This window comes from Sapajus apella, unplaced genomic scaffold, assembly GCF_009761245.1.
Source record: "Sapajus apella isolate SASKATOON/1434 unplaced genomic scaffold, GSC_monkey_1.0 scaffold2, whole genome shotgun sequence".
Taxonomy (NCBI): Eukaryota; Metazoa; Chordata; class Mammalia; order Primates; family Cebidae; genus Sapajus; species Sapajus apella.
The window spans coordinates 60,244,814-60,259,967 of NW_022436942.1; the positions used below are offsets into that span (position 1 = coordinate 60,244,814).

Sequence of the window (15,154 nt, forward strand, 5' to 3'; positions counted from 1 at the left end):
AGGCTGGGCGCATTGGCTCACTCCTGTAATCCCAGAACTTTGGGAGGTTGAGGCTGGCAGATCACCTGAGGTCAAGAGATCGAGATCATCCTGGCCAATGTGGTGAAACCCAGTCTCTACTAAAAATACAAAAATTAGCTGGGAGTGGTGGCGCACCCTGTAGTCCCAGCTACTCGGGAGGCTGAGGCAGGAGAATCACTTGAACTTGGGAGGTGGAGTTTGCAATGAGCTAAGATCATGCCAGTGCACTCCAGCCTGGGCAACAGAGGGAGACTCTGTCTCAAAAGAGAAAAAAAACAAATAAATAAAGACATGGTGAGGGAAATGGAATTACTGGTACAAGTGCAAGTTTTTATTATTTATTTATTTGGCTAGGGTTTTACTAGGTGTTTAAATTTTTTTTTTTAAATCAATTTAGGGAGTACAAGTGCCATTTTGTTACATGGGTATATTGCATAGTGGTAAAATTTGGGCTTTTAGTGTAGCCGTCACCCTAGTAGGTTACATTGGACTCATTAAGTAATTTTTCATCCCTCAGGCCCTTCCTCCTACCCTTGAGTCTCCAGTGTCTATTGTTCCACTCTATGTTCATGTGTACACATTATTTAGCTTCCCCTTACAAGTGAGAACATTGGGCACTTGACTGTTTCTGAGTTATTTTACTTAAGATAATAAAACTGCCATTACAAAATTATAACTGAGATGTGAAAAAGATCTGACCTAACCAACCCCATCTTGCTTCTAACTTTCAAGCTAGTCTTGTTCATTCCTGGGCATCGGCCGAACAGGAGGAATTTATTGTCTATAGTTTGAAACAAAGACAATAACAGCCTTTTCCCAAAACAAACTCTCGTCTTTTCTGGGTACTACACTGCTTTTGTATGACTAGCAATTAGCCAAAAGATAAAAATTTATGGCTTAGGAGTCAAGCAGCTTGAGGCTATAGGATTCTGAACCCCAAATTGTTCCTGGGGATAACATCACTATTATAAAACCTAAAATCAGTGTTTGAGATATTTTGCAGACACTGCACTTGATGGGTTAGCTGGTATTATCTAGACTGATAAACTGGCTTATCTGATCTTGTGTCCTTCACCCAGGAACTGACTCAGCATAAGAAGACACCTTCAACTCCTGGAGATTTCATCTCTGATCCGGCCAATCAGTACTCTGGATTCACAGTCCCCACCCCCTCCACCACCAAATTATCTTTAAATACTCTGGCTGGGCATGGTGGCTCAAACCTGTAATCTCAGCACTTTGGGAGGCTGAGGCAGGTGGATCATGAGGTCAAGAGATTGAGACCATCCTGGCCAACATGGTGAAAACACGTCCCTACCGAAAACACAAAAATTAGCCAGGTGTGGTGGTGTGCGCCTGTAGTCCCAGCTACTCTGGAGGCTGAGGCAGGAGAATCGCTTGAAACTGGGAGGCGGAGGTTGCAGTGAGCCAAGATCACACCATTGCATTCCAGCCTGGCGACTGAGCGAGACTCTGTCTCAAAACAAAACAAAACAAAACAAAACAAAACAACAACAAAAAACAACTGATCCCAGAATCGACTGGGAGACTGATTTGAGTAATAAATAGTAAAACTCTGGTCTAGTGCACAGCCAAATCTGGGTGCATTACTCTTTATTGCAATTACCTTTTTTCTTCTTTTTTTAGTAATTAAATAATAACAAAATAGAGACAGGTTCTCACTGTGTTTCCCAGGCTGGTCTTGAGCTTCCTTGGCCTCCCAGAGTGCTGGGATTACAGACATGAGCTAGCACACACCCAGCCCAATTCCCCTGGTTTGCTGTTGTTGTTGTTGTTTTTTGAGATGGAGTATGGCTCTGTAGCCCAGGCTAGAGTGGAGTGGTGTGATCTCGGATCACTGCAACCTCCGACTCCTGGGTTCAAGTGAAAGCAATTCTCCTGCCTCAGTCTCCCAAGTAGCTGGGATTACAGGCATGCACCATCATTCCTGGATAATTTTTGTATTTTTAGTAATTTTTGTATTTTGTTTTTGCCATGTTGGCCAGGCTGGTCTCGAATTCTTGACCTCAAGTGATCCACCACCTTGGCCTCCCAAAGTGCTGGGATTGCAGGCGTGAGCCACTGGACCTGGCCCACCTGTCTTGGTAAATTGGCTCTGTCTAGGCAATGGACAAGATGAACCTGTTGAGCCATTACAATAATGGCCTCCAGTTCCATCCACGTTGCTGCAAAACACACAATTTCATTCTTTTATTATGGTGGAGAAGTATTCCTTTGTATGTATATATTCCACGTTTTCTTTATCCAATTATCCATTCACCCATTGATAAACAATTAGGTTGATTCCTTGATTTCACCTCTGCTATGGAGTGCAGTTTTTTTTTTTTTTTTTTTACAAGGTGCCCAGGCTGGAGTGCAGTGGAGGGATCACAGCTCACAGCAGCCTCAACCTCCTGGGCTCAAGTGATCCTCCCACTTCAGCCTCCCTAGTAGTTGGGACTGCAGGTGGGTGCCATTATGCCCAGAAAATTAACAAAAATATTTTTATAGTGACAAGGTCTCCCTACAGGTATATTTTTGATATAATGATTTATTTTCCTTTGGGTATATACCCAGTAGTGGGATTATTGGATTGAATGGTAGATCTACTGTTAGTTCTTTGAGAAATTTCCATACTGTTTTCCATAGAAGAACTAATTTACATTCTTACCAACAGTGTGTAGGCATTCCCTTTTCTTTGCATCTTTGCCAATGCCTGCTATTTTTTGACTTTTTAATAATAGCTATTCTGACTAGTTTAAGATGATATCTCATTGTGGTTTTAATTTGCATTACTCTGATGATTAGTGATGTTGAACATTTTTTCTTATGCTTGTTGACCATTAGTATGCCTTGTTTTGCAAAACGTCTATTCCTGTCCTTTGCCCACTTTTAATGCATTTCTTTGTTGTTGTTTGAGTTCCTTGAAGGTTTTGGATACTAGTTTTTGTTAGATGCACAGTTTGCAAATATTTTCTCCCATTCTACAAATTGTTCATTTACTCTGTTGATTATTTCTTTTGCTGTGCAGCTTTACAGTATAAGTCCCATGTGTCTATCTTTGGTTTTTTGCTTTTATTTTTATATTCTTTTATCTGATGTAAAAAATTGAGTAATGACAAGTGACTAAGCTGCTGAACTGTGCATTTTTGTTTTTATAAGAAACATGACAATTTATTTTTCTTTTTTTAAGAGACAGGGTCTTACTCTGTCACCCAGGCTGGAGTGCAGTGGTGTAACTGCCCAATGGATTCACCTTGCCCACTGCCTAGACAGAGCTGATTTATCAAGACAGTGGATTGCAGTAGGAAAAAGTAGTTCACATAGAGCCAGCTGTGCGGGAAATAGCAGTTAATCCTCTCAAATTCTACTGCTTCTTTATCAATTAAGTTTATGAAATATTCTGAATCCTTTGTTGTCATTTCTACAATGTTAACAGCATCTTCAGGAGTAGACTCCACCTCAAGAAACCACTTTCTTGTTCACCCATAAAGAAGTAACTCCAGCTTGTCCAGGCACGGTGGTTCATGCCTGTAATCCCAGCACTTTGGGAGGCTAAGGCAGGCAGATCACCTGAGGTCAGGAGTTCAAGACCAGCTTGGCCAACATAGAGAAACCCCCATCTCTACTGAAAATACAAAAATAAGCTGGGTGCAGTGGCAGGCGCCTGTAATCCCAGCTACTTGGGAAGCTGAGGCAGGAGAATTGCTTGAACCGAGGAGGTGGAGGTTGTGGTGAGCCAAGATCATGCCACTGCATTCCGGCCTGGGTGACAGATTGAGACTCCGTCTCAAAAAAAAAAAAAAGTAACTCCTTGTCTGTTTACCTTGTATCATGAGATTGCTGCAATTCAGTCACATCTATCTTGAGGCCCTACTTCTGATTTTAGTTATTTTGCTATTTCCACAATGGAGGAGTTACTTCCTCCACTGAAGTCTTGAACCCCTCAAAGCCATCCATGAAGGTTGGAATCAAGTTCTTTCAAACACCTGTTAATGTTAACATTTTGACCTCCCTCCATAAACCATGAATGTTCTTAATGGTATCTAGAATGATCAATTCTTTCCAGAAGGTGAATCTTTTGCCCAGATCCATCAGAGGAATCATTATCTATGGAAGCTGTAGCCTGAACTTAAAAAAAAAAAACAAATACAGAAATTAGCTGGCATGATGGTGTGCACCTGTAATCTCAGTTAAGAGGCTGAGGTGGTAGAATCGCTTGAACCCGGGAGGCAGAAATTGCAGTGAGCCTAGATAGTGCCACTGCACTCCAGCCTGGGCAACAGAGCGAGACTCTGTACCCACCGAAAAGAAAAAAAAAAGACATTCATGTGGCCAAGGTTAACACTCAAGTCAAGCTTGCTGGAGAGATCACAGATGTTTCACTGGCTCCTGATGAGGAAGATTTGGGTGTTGCTAATAAATTTAAGATAAACTGAGTCCAGCTGGTTAGTTCTAAATCTATATATCTATATGTGTGTGTGCATGTATATTTTCACCAGAAAAAAAATCATTGATCACAGTTCACCATAACAGATATAATAATAAATTTGAAATACTGGGAGAATTATTCAACTAAGACACAGAGACATGAAAGTGGGCACATGCTATTGGAAAAATAGTGCTGATAGACTTGTTTGAGGCAGGGTTGCCACAGACCTTCAATCTGCGATAAAGCAAGGTGTGCCTGTACCTATTTTAATTTTTTCTTTCCCTCCTTCCTTTCCTTCCTCCCTCCCTCCCTTCCTTCCTTCCTTCTTCCTTCCTTCCTTTTCTTTCTCTCTCTCTCTTTCTTTTTTCCCCCTCCCCTTCCCTCCCTTCCTCTCCCCTCCTCTCCTGCTCTCTTTCTTTCTTTCTTAATTCTAGAACTTTTGGCCAGGTACAGTGGCTCACTCCTATAAGCTCAGCATGTGGGGAGGCCAAGGTGAGCGGATCACATGAGGCCAGGAATTTGAGACCAGGAATTTGAGACCAGATTGGCCCACATGGCAAAATCCCATCTCTATTAAAAATACAAAAATTGTCTGGGCATGGTGGCTCACACCTGCAATCCTAGCACTTTGGGGGGCCAAGGGGGGTGAATCACCTAAGGTCAGGAGTTCAAGACCAGCCTGGCCAACAGGGCGAAACCCCATCTCTACTAAAAATACAAAAATTAGCTGGGCATGGTGCACACGCCTGTAATCCCAGCTACTCGGAAGGCTAAAGAAGGAGAATATCTTGAATCTGGGAGGTGAAGGTTGCAGTGAGCTGAGATCACACTACTGCACTCCAGCCTGCACAACTGGAGCAAGACTCCATCTGAAAACAAAACAAAACAAAAAAGTTAGCTGGGCATGGTGGCACATTCCTGTAGTCCCAGCTATTTGGGAGGCTGAGGCACAAGAATTACTTGAACCCAGGAGGCAGAGTTTGCAGTGAGCCAACATTGCACTACGCCACGCCAGCCTGGGTGACAGAGTGAGACTCTATCTCAAAAAAAAAAAAAAAAGAAAGAAAAAAAATTCCAGAACTTTTACATTTATAGTATATTTATTTTAAATATATTTGTATACATACTCATCTTAAGCAACAAATTCTTATCTCTATAGTTAGACAACTCTTATATTTGTGTTAAAAGTGATTAGCCAATTGAATTGCTTAATTAAGGAAATAGAAGGGTAAGGCGAATTCCCTTTGATGTTATAATTCCTCTGCTTAGGAAGTTTTTTTTTAAATCTGATGAATCAGTGGTAGAGCAGGAAAGGAAAAAAGGGAAGGAATAGAGTAATTCTCAGAACGCACAAACCTAGCTAGAGATTACAATGAAACTATGGTTGCTAGCTTTTGTGATTTTTATTTTTTATTTTAAAATTTTATTTAAGTATTATTTTTTGAGAGGTTCTCGCTGTATTGCCCAGGCTGGAGTGCAGTGGTGAAATCTCAGCTCCCTGCAATATCTGCCTCCCAGATTCAAGTGATTCTCATGCCTTAGCCTCCCGAGTAGCTGGGATTACAGATGTGTACCACCATGCCCAACTATTTTTTGTATTTTTAGTAGAGACGGGACTTCACCATATTGGCCACACTGGTCTTGACTTCCCAATCTCAGGTCATCTGCCTGCCTCAACCTCTCAAAGTGCTGGGGTTACATTGCACCTGGCCATTTAAAATTTTTTATTTATTTATTTTTGAAATAGAGTCTCAATCTGTGGTGAAATAGAGTCTCAATCAGTTCAGTGGTGTGATCATAGCTCACTGCAGCCTCAAACTCCAGCTCAAGTGATCCTCCCACTTAAGCCTCTCCCGTAGCTGGAACCATATGTTATGCGCCACCATGCCCAACTAATTTTTAAATTTTTTTGTAGATATGGGGAGTGGGTCTCACTATATTGCCCAGGCATCAGCCTCCCAAAGTGCTGGCATTATAGGACTGTGAGCTACCATGCCTGGCCAGTTTTTGTGATTTTTAAAAAGCGTTAATTTAAAATTTCTGCTTTGTTTTGTACAGTGGGCACTCATTCCACAGTCACAGTGATTTCTCGAAATACTAGCCTGCCCATGTTCCTACTCTTTACTCAATACCAAAAATAATCCAAGATTCTCAGCAGGGCTCTGTTGACTGGCCTCCGTTCCTCTCTCCATTTGCTGCCTCCAACTTATTTAAGTGCTTTCATAGTCCCAGGAAAGCAAGCTCTGTCTATGCATTTCCTCCTGTTGTTTTCTGGGCCTGGAATGCTAAGCTCATTTTTCTTTGCCTGGTTAATAATTATTTCCTTTTGAAAACTCTGACGTCATCTGTCAGAAAACCTCCCTGGTCCTTCATCTGTGTCCGGGCCCCTGGCCCTCAGCTCTGGGCATGTCTCTGCTTTGCTTTTTAAAATCCTCTCTTTTCCATTTAATATACCACATAATTTTTTTTTTTTTTGAGAGAGTCTCACTCTGTTGCCCAGGCTGGAGTGCAGTGGCATGATCTTGGCTCACTGCAACCTCTGATTCCCAGGTTCAAGCAATTCTCCTGCCTCAGCTCCCTGAGTAGCTGGGACAACAGGCACTCATCACCACGCCTGGCTAATTTTTGTATTTTAGTAGAAATGGGTTTCACCATCTTGTCCAGGCTGGTCTCGAACTCCTGACCTTGTGATCTGTCTGCCTCGGCCTCCCAAAGTGCTGAGATTACAGGTGTGAGCCACCACATCCAGCCAATTTTGTTATTTTGTTTTTATTTATTTTGAGACAGACTCTTGCTCTGTCCCCAAGCTGGAGTGTAGTGTTGCGATCTCAGCTCACTGAGAAAACCTCCATCTTCCGGGTTCAAGTGATTCTCCTGCTTCAGCCCCCTGAGTAGCTGGGATTACAGATGCCAACCACTGCACCTAATTTTTTGTATATTTAGTAGAGACGGAGTTTCACCATGTTGGCCAGGCTGGTCTCGAATTCCTGACCTCAGGTGATCTACCCACCTCAGTCTCCCAAAGTGCTGAGATTACTGGCGTGAATCATTGCCCCTGGACTAATTTTATTATTTTTATCTATCAATGTCCTGGTCCTGAGGGTACTATTGCTATTTCATCTTTGTAGCCTAGCCTGGCACCATGAAATGTTTATGTGGCCGAAAGAAACCTACCTTTGGTCACCAATGACCCAAAAACTTTGGCCACATATGTTGGGCTCAGACTCCCTAAACTACCAAAATCCTGTGCATATAAGCGCCTCCAGAACACAAATCCCTTTCACAGGGCTTGAAATGTATTAAGTCATCATTAATCATCTTAAGTCAAGGCTCCAAGTCTGGGCTACTCCAGAAACCTGAGGGGAGAAAGGGAATTTTGTTTGTTTCTTTGAGACAAGGTCCTGCTCTGTTACCCAGGCAGGAGTGAAGTGATGTGATCAAGGCTCACTGCAGCCTCCACCCTCAAGGCTCTACTTATCCTCCCAACTCAGCCTCTTGAGTAACTGGAACCCGCTGTTAATTTTTTTTTTTTTTTTTTTTTTTTAAAGTGGGGTTTCGCTATGTTACTCAGGCTGATCTCTAGTTCTTGGACCTAAGCGATCCTCCAGGGGCCTTCCAAAGTGATGGCATTCCAGGAGTGATGGCTTTTGGATGCCTCCCAATGTGATGGCATTCACGGTGTCCGGCCTTGGAAATCTTATTTCCAGCAAATACTCTGTAGCTGCGCTCTGCTGGAAAGCAGCACAATGGCCCTCCTGGCTCCGTGGGAGCGCAGTCCCACCCGCCTGCCCGGGACCCCATCCGCCTACCCCCACTCCACCCATTCCCACCGTCTGGGTTTTCGGGGTTCACCATCGAGGTGGGAGCCACATCTGCGCCCCGTGGCCTGGCGAACGTCACTGAACACTTCTGCCCGACCCCCGCAGCAGCGGCGAAGACTGGATGGCGTGGGTGTCACCACGCGGTGGCCACTCACTCCGCCGCGACAAGCTGGTGGCTGGACCTCAGAGGGGGCGCCCTCGGGGTGCGAGACCCGGCACTCTGGAAACTCCCTGGGAAGGAGAGGTTGCGAGACATAAATCCTTTTCTCTGGAGTTGCGCAAGAGCCAGCGCGGTCAGGCAGGGGTGGGAAGTCCCCGCCAGTGACCCCACCCCGCACCCCTGCGCCCAACCCGGCCCCAGCCGAGTGTCCAAACCAAAAGCGAAAGAAACCCGACCCCCGCGTCCCCTCCGGCGGCTCCAGCGTCGCGTCCCCGGGGAGGTCGCTGCGCGCCTCCGACCCGGCCCGGCAGCTTTGTGACTTCACTCGTTTCGCAACAAGCCCGGGCCGCCCGCGCCCCACCCACCCTGGCCCGGCAGCCTCGCCGCCCGCCGCCCGCCGCCCGCCGCCTCGCTCCGCTCTTCGCGCTTCTCCTCCCTCCCGCGCTGGGCCTGCCCCGCCCGTCGCGGAGCCTTCCTGTCCCGCCGCCCGTGACCGTCCGCGCCCGGCCGCCGCCTACAGGCAGCCCGGAGCAACCCGGCGCCCGGCCCCGCTGAGCGTAGCGCTCTCTCGGCGGCGGCGGCGGCGCGATGCTGTGCTTCCTCAGGGGAATGGCTTTCGTCCCCTTCCTCTTGGTGACCTGGTCGTCAGCCGCCTTCATCATCTCCTACGTGGTGGCCGTGCTCTCCGGGCACGTCAACCCCTTCCTCCCCTACATCAGGTGAGGGGCAGGGTGGGCGCCAGGGCTCCGGGAGCAGGCAGGCGCAGGCGCCACAGGGAGCGCTGCAGATGGGGAGGAAAGGCGTCCGGACCAGCTGGGGGCGTCCTGCGGTCAGGCCGAGGTGTGAGCAGGAGGAGAGGTGCTCCTGGCAGCCTGGGGTGTCTAGGGAGGCAGCGGGTGCGGCGCTGAGCACCTCTGCCTGTACCTGGAGCACGGAACAGGGTGGCACCAGGAGGGATTCGGGATAGACCGTAGAGCTTTCAGTCGGGGTGTGTATGGGACAGAATCTCAGCAGGACGTTCTTTGGCGATGTTGAAACAAGATTAGTGCTGACGGATGACATTTATTGGACAACAGGTAGATCCAGGTATATGCTAAACAGCACTGTTTTCGCTTCTGCATCCCCACAGCTCTTGAAGTGGTTGTTTAGGCTCATTTTTCCTGCAAGGGAACGGTGGTGTAAAGTTGATGAAATAAAATCAACGTGACACTGAGGTCACTCTAGTTAATGGTAGGAGCGGAATTCACACCCAGCCGTGTGGGAAAGCAGCACTGTGCCGCCTCCGGGTTCCTGGGTTAAATTCTCTGGAGCTGCACCAGACGCCTCTGGGCACTGTGACCCCAAAGCCCTCAACTTGTCAACAACTTGTGACATTTTTTGTGTTATTTTACCCATTCACTTTTCCCGTGCCTTGGCCTCTACCTTTCCATAGAGGCACTTCAATGCCAGGGACAATGGCCTGATCTTCCTCATGTGGGTTCCAGCTCAGTGCCTTTCTTATAGCGGCAGGATTCGTTACACGTTAGAACCATCCATCCTTATCTAAGTACTGTGACCCCTCTGGATCTGCATTGGTTGGTGAACAGATGATAAGGTTGGTGACACCCAAGTTTTGTTACTCCTATGATAGAAAATGTAGGGCGTCTTCTTCCCTGCAGCCATTCTGTCTGGTGAACAATGTTCTGTGGTTTTGTCGTTTTTTTTTTTTTTTTTTTTTTTTTTTTTTTTTGGTGGGGGGTGAGGGTGTATTTTTAATAAAGACAGAGTTTTATTATGTTGGTCAGGCTGGTCTCCAACTCCTGACATCAAATGATCCTCCTGCCTTGGCTTCCCAAACTGCTGGGATTACAAGTGTGAGCCACTGTTCCCAGCGGGACTAGCAATTAAAAGATGCAAGGAAGGGAGCAATAGGTAAGATACTGCACAGAAGCAAATTTTCAGTAATGGTGGTGGTTTTGCCTATGAAAGAAGATGTTCTGTGTATTGAGGAGACTTTCCCATCTGGCCTTTTGGGTTTTTTTTCCATTTTTTTATTATTTTAAAAAATTTTCAGTAGAGACAAGGTTTCACTGTATTGCTCAGGCTGGTCTTAATCTCCTGGGCTCAAGCAATCCTCCTGCTTTGGTGTCAAAGTGTTGGGATTACAGGTGTGAGCCGCTACGCCTAGCCCTCGCATCTGGTATTATGCTTGGAAGAAATGTGGGCTTGGTTTCTCATGACATATTTCAGGCCTAAGCGCCATCATCTTGCTTCAGAAGCAGAATAGATCCTTCTAGACTCGTGTAAAAGTAAAGAGCTGTTTACCTGCAGTGCTGCTTTTTTTTTTTTTTTTTTGAGACAGAGTTTCGCTCTTGTTACCCAGGCTGGAGTGCAATGGCGCAATCTCGGCTCACCGCAACCTCCGCCTCCTGGGTTCAGGCAATTCTCCTGCCTCAGCCTCCTGAGTAGCTGGGATTACAGGCACGTGCCACCATGCCCAGCTAATTTTTTGTAGTTTTAGTAGAGACGGGGTTTCACCATGTTGACCAGGATGGTCTCGATCTCTTGACCTCGTGATCCACCCGCCTCGGCCTCCCAAAGTGCTGGGATTACAGGCTTGAGCCACCGCGCCCGGCCTGCTTTTTTTTTTTTTTCCAGACAAAGTCTCACCCTGTTGCCCAGTCTGGAATGCAGTGGTGGGATCCAGCTCACTGCACCCTCAACCTCCTGGGCTCAGTTGATCCTCCTACCTCAGCCTCCTGAATAGCTGGAGATAGGCATACATCACCATGCCCAGCTAATTTTTATTTTATTTTTTTTGTATTTGTAGAGATGGCATCTTGCTGTGTCCTGAAATGCTGCTACTGTTTCTCCTCCTCCTCCTCCTCCTCCTCCTCCCTCTTCTTCTTCTTCTTTTCTTCCTGACAGAGTCTCGCTCTGTTGCCCAGGCTGGAGTGCAATGGTGTGATCTCAGCTCACTGCAACCTCCTCCTCCTGGGTTCAAGCAACTCTCCTACCTTAGTCTCCCAAGTAGCTAGGATTACAGGCATCCGCCACCACACCCAGTTAATTTTTTTTTTTTTTTTTTTTTGAGATAGAGTCTCATCCAGACTCGAGAGTAGTAGCACAATCTCAGCTCACTACAACCTCTGCCTTTTGGGTTCAAGCGATTCTCCCACCTCAGCCTCCTGAGTAGCTGGGATTACAGGCGCGTGCCACCACACCAGGCTAATTTTTGTATTTTTAGTAGGACAAAGTTTCACCATGTTGGTCAGGCTGGTCTCAAACTCCTGATCTCGTGATCCACCTGCCTCGACCTCCCAAAGTGCTGGGAGACAGGCGTGAGCCACTGCACCTGGCCTTTTTTGTGTTTTTGTATTTTTTTGGAGACAGATCTTGCTCTGCCGCCCAGGCTGGAGTTCAGTGGTGTGATCTCAGCTCACTGCAACCTCTGACTCCGGGGTTCATGTGATTCTTCTGCTTCAGACAGCAGGCATGTGCCACCATGCCTGGCTAATTTTTGTATTTTTAGTAGAGACAAAGTTTCACCATGTTGGCCAGGCTGGTCTCGAACTCCTGATCTCATGATCCGCCCTCCTCGACCTCTCAAAGTGCTAGGATTACAGGTGTGAGCCACCGTGCCCGGCCCCTTTTTTTGTTTTAGTAGAGATGGGATTTCACCGTGTTGGCCAGGCTGGTCTCAAACTCCTGACCTCAGATAATCCACCTGCCTTAGCCTCCCAAAGTGCTGGGATTACAAACATGAGCCACTACACCCAGCCCACATTTTTTTTTTTTTTTAGAGATGGAGTTTCACTCTTGTTGCCCAGGCTGGAGTGCAGTGGCACTATCTTGACCCACTTCAGCCTCCGCTTCCCAGGTTCAAGTGATTCGCCTGTCTCAGCCTCCTGAGTAGCTGGGATTACAGGCATGAGCCACCATGCCTGGCTAATTTTTTGTCTTTTTAGTAGAGACAGGGTTTCACCATGTTGGTCAGGCTGGTCTTGAACTCCTGACCTCAGGTGATCCACCCGCTTCAACCTCCCAAAGTGCTGGGATTACAGGTGTGAGCCACCGTGCCTGGCCACCTGCAGTGCTTCTTATTGAGAGAACGGTAGCCATGTTTGTCCTGGATCTGAAAGTTGAGGACAGATAATATGTGACATGCATTGGCCAGGCTGTCAAAGGCAGGTTTTGAATGTTCATGGAGGTGTCTGATGTAGTTGTGTTAACATCACCCCAAGGTGAAGTTGAAATGGGAGATATTCAGAAATGGGGAAATAAACTGACAAGGTGAACCATTTGTGAGATGCTCAAACCACAGTCACTACAAGGAAGGGGCTTAAAATTTAACAAGGAAGCTTCAGGAAAAGCAGAATGACAGGAGAAAAAGGCATGGAATTGCTCTCTTATTGCCGGGAGTTCTCAACCAACACACACAGACGCATATATTGATTGCTCCCTTGTGCCTGGGTCTTTTGGATTGTTTGCTCTCTGCTTACCTGAGCAGCTGGTGTACTGGATGGCCTCTGCCTCCTCCTAGAAAACAAGTCCTTGATGCAGCAGCAGGATGTGGATAAGAACCACACAGAGAGAAGAAGGCTGGGCGTGGTTTTTACTAAAAACACAAAAAATTAGCTGGGCATGGTGGTGCATGCCTGTGATCCCAACTACTTGGGAGGCTGAGGCATGAGAATCACTTGAACCTGGGAGGCAGAGGTTGTAGTGAACTGACATTGTGCCACTGCACTCCAGCCTAGGTGACTGAGTGAGACTCTTTCTCAACAAAATAAAAGAACCAAACAGAGAGAAGTGATGGAAGTAACTGTATTCACCCACTGGCCCTGAAATATTCAACCTTTTCTGTTTTTTTTTTTTTTTTTTTTTTTTTTTCTGAGATGGGATCTTGCTATGTTGTCCAGGCTGGTCTTGAACTCCAGAACTCAAGCAATCCCCTCACCTCAGCCTCCTGAGTACTTGGGATTAAAAGTGTGCACCCGCATGCCAGGCTGGCCTTATCTCTTAGCTCATCACCTCCTCCTCTCCTCTACCCCTTTTCTTTGTTCTTCCCTTCAGCCACAGTGGCCTTCCTGTGCCTTAAACACATCAAGCACCCCTCCTTCTCAAGACCTTTGCAGTGGCTGTTCCCTCTCCCAGGTGTTCTTCCTGCTGCTATTTTTCACTTACCTGCTTTGTTCAAATGTTACCATCCTGCAGACTTTTTCACTTACCTCCTTTGTTTAAATGTTATTACCGTGATGAGACCTGCCCTGATCACTCTTTATTTTTTATTTATTTATTTTTATTTTTTGAGACAGAGTCTCCCACTGTTGCCCAGGCTAGAGTGCAGTGGCGTGATCTTGGCTCACTGCAACCTCCGCCTTTTGGGTTCAAGTGATTCTCCTGCCTCAGCCTCCCAAGTAGCTGGGATTGCAGGCACCCACCACCACACCCGATTCCTTTTTTGTATTTTTAGTAGAGGTGGGGTTTCACTATGTTGGCCAGGCTGGTCTTAAACTTGTAACCTTGTGGTCTGCCCGCCTCAGCCTCCCAAACTGCTGGGATTCCAGGTGTGAGCCACCATGCCCAGCCTATTTTTTATTAAAAAAATTTTTTTTTGAGATGGAGTGTCACTCTTGTTCCCTGGGCCGGGTGCAATGGTGTGATTTCGGCTCACCACAACCTCTGCCCTCTGGGTTCAAGCAATTCTCCTGCCTCAGCCTCCCGAGTACCTGAGATTACAGTCATTGACCACCAAGCCTGGCTAATTTTGTATTTTTATTTTTTATTATTTTTTTAATACGGGGTTTCACCATGTTGGTCAGGCTGGTCTTGAACTCCCGACCTGAGGTGATCCGCCCGCCTTGGCCTCCAAAGTGCTTGGATTACAGGCGTGAGCCACCACGCTCGGCCTAATCTTGTATTTTTAGTAGAGATGGGGTTTTTCCATTTTGGTCAGGCTGGTCTCAGACTCCTGATCTCAGGTGATCCGCCTGCCTGGGCCTCCCAAAGTGCTGGGATTATAGGCATGAGCCACTGCACCCAGCCTCTGATCGCCCTTTTTAAAAATTGCACCTGACCTCTACTGGTCCCCTATATCCAGTCTTATTATTCACCATAGGACCTATCACCATCTAACAAATCATGTGATTTTATTTATTTATTATGTTTATTTTCTGTCTCCCTTCACAGGATTGTAAGATCCAGGAAAGCCCTCCATATTTACTGACTGAATATTTCTTGGATATTCACTTTTTACCCCAGGACAGGGCAGATCCCTTAAGGAAAAGCTTGACCTGGCCATTGAGTTTGGTGGCTGGTCAGTGAGCTTCCTTTTACATTCTAACATTGCTCAGCCAAACCGATGGTCTAATGTTTTTAGCACAGTTGAACACTTTAAATAAGAGCCACAACCATAAGGAGGACCTCTCCCCAGTATGACATTTAGAATCTGCGTCTTTATCAGATACTTTCTCCTTGTCACATTGTTATTCTTCAGCATATTGGATAAGTTGGCAAATGGTCAACTTTTTGAATAGGAATAAACATTCAAATTTAAACTCACTGATGCCAGTTGTCATTTACTGGGTTAGCAGAAACCTAAATGTTTGATAGTAGTACTGGTGAGAATATGGGGAAACAGTCTCTCTCATACATTGCTTACAGGAAAGTGAATTGATTTCAGTTTCCGTAGTGGGCACTTGTGTAATATCTATGAAAATGACAGATAAACACTCACAC

The 15,154-nt window shown here is 46.2% G+C and overlaps 1 protein-coding gene across 2 annotated transcripts in view; it reads left to right on the forward strand.

The window, feature by feature from the left end:
• The first annotated feature begins 8,590 nt into the window (after positions 1-8,590).
• The window catches only part of DRAM1 (DNA damage regulated autophagy modulator 1), a 43,827-nt gene continuing 37,263 nt past the window's right edge, over positions 8,591-15,154 (forward strand). The window contains exon 1 of one of the 2 annotated variants that reach the window (XM_032299343.1): positions 8,591-9,153. In XM_032299343.1, the coding sequence (XP_032155234.1) occupies positions 9,023-9,153 (131 nt within the window). In that variant the 5' untranslated portion in view covers positions 8,591-9,022. The remainder of the gene's footprint in view (positions 9,154-15,154) is intronic. The other variant, XM_032299352.1, reaches the window with a different exon arrangement.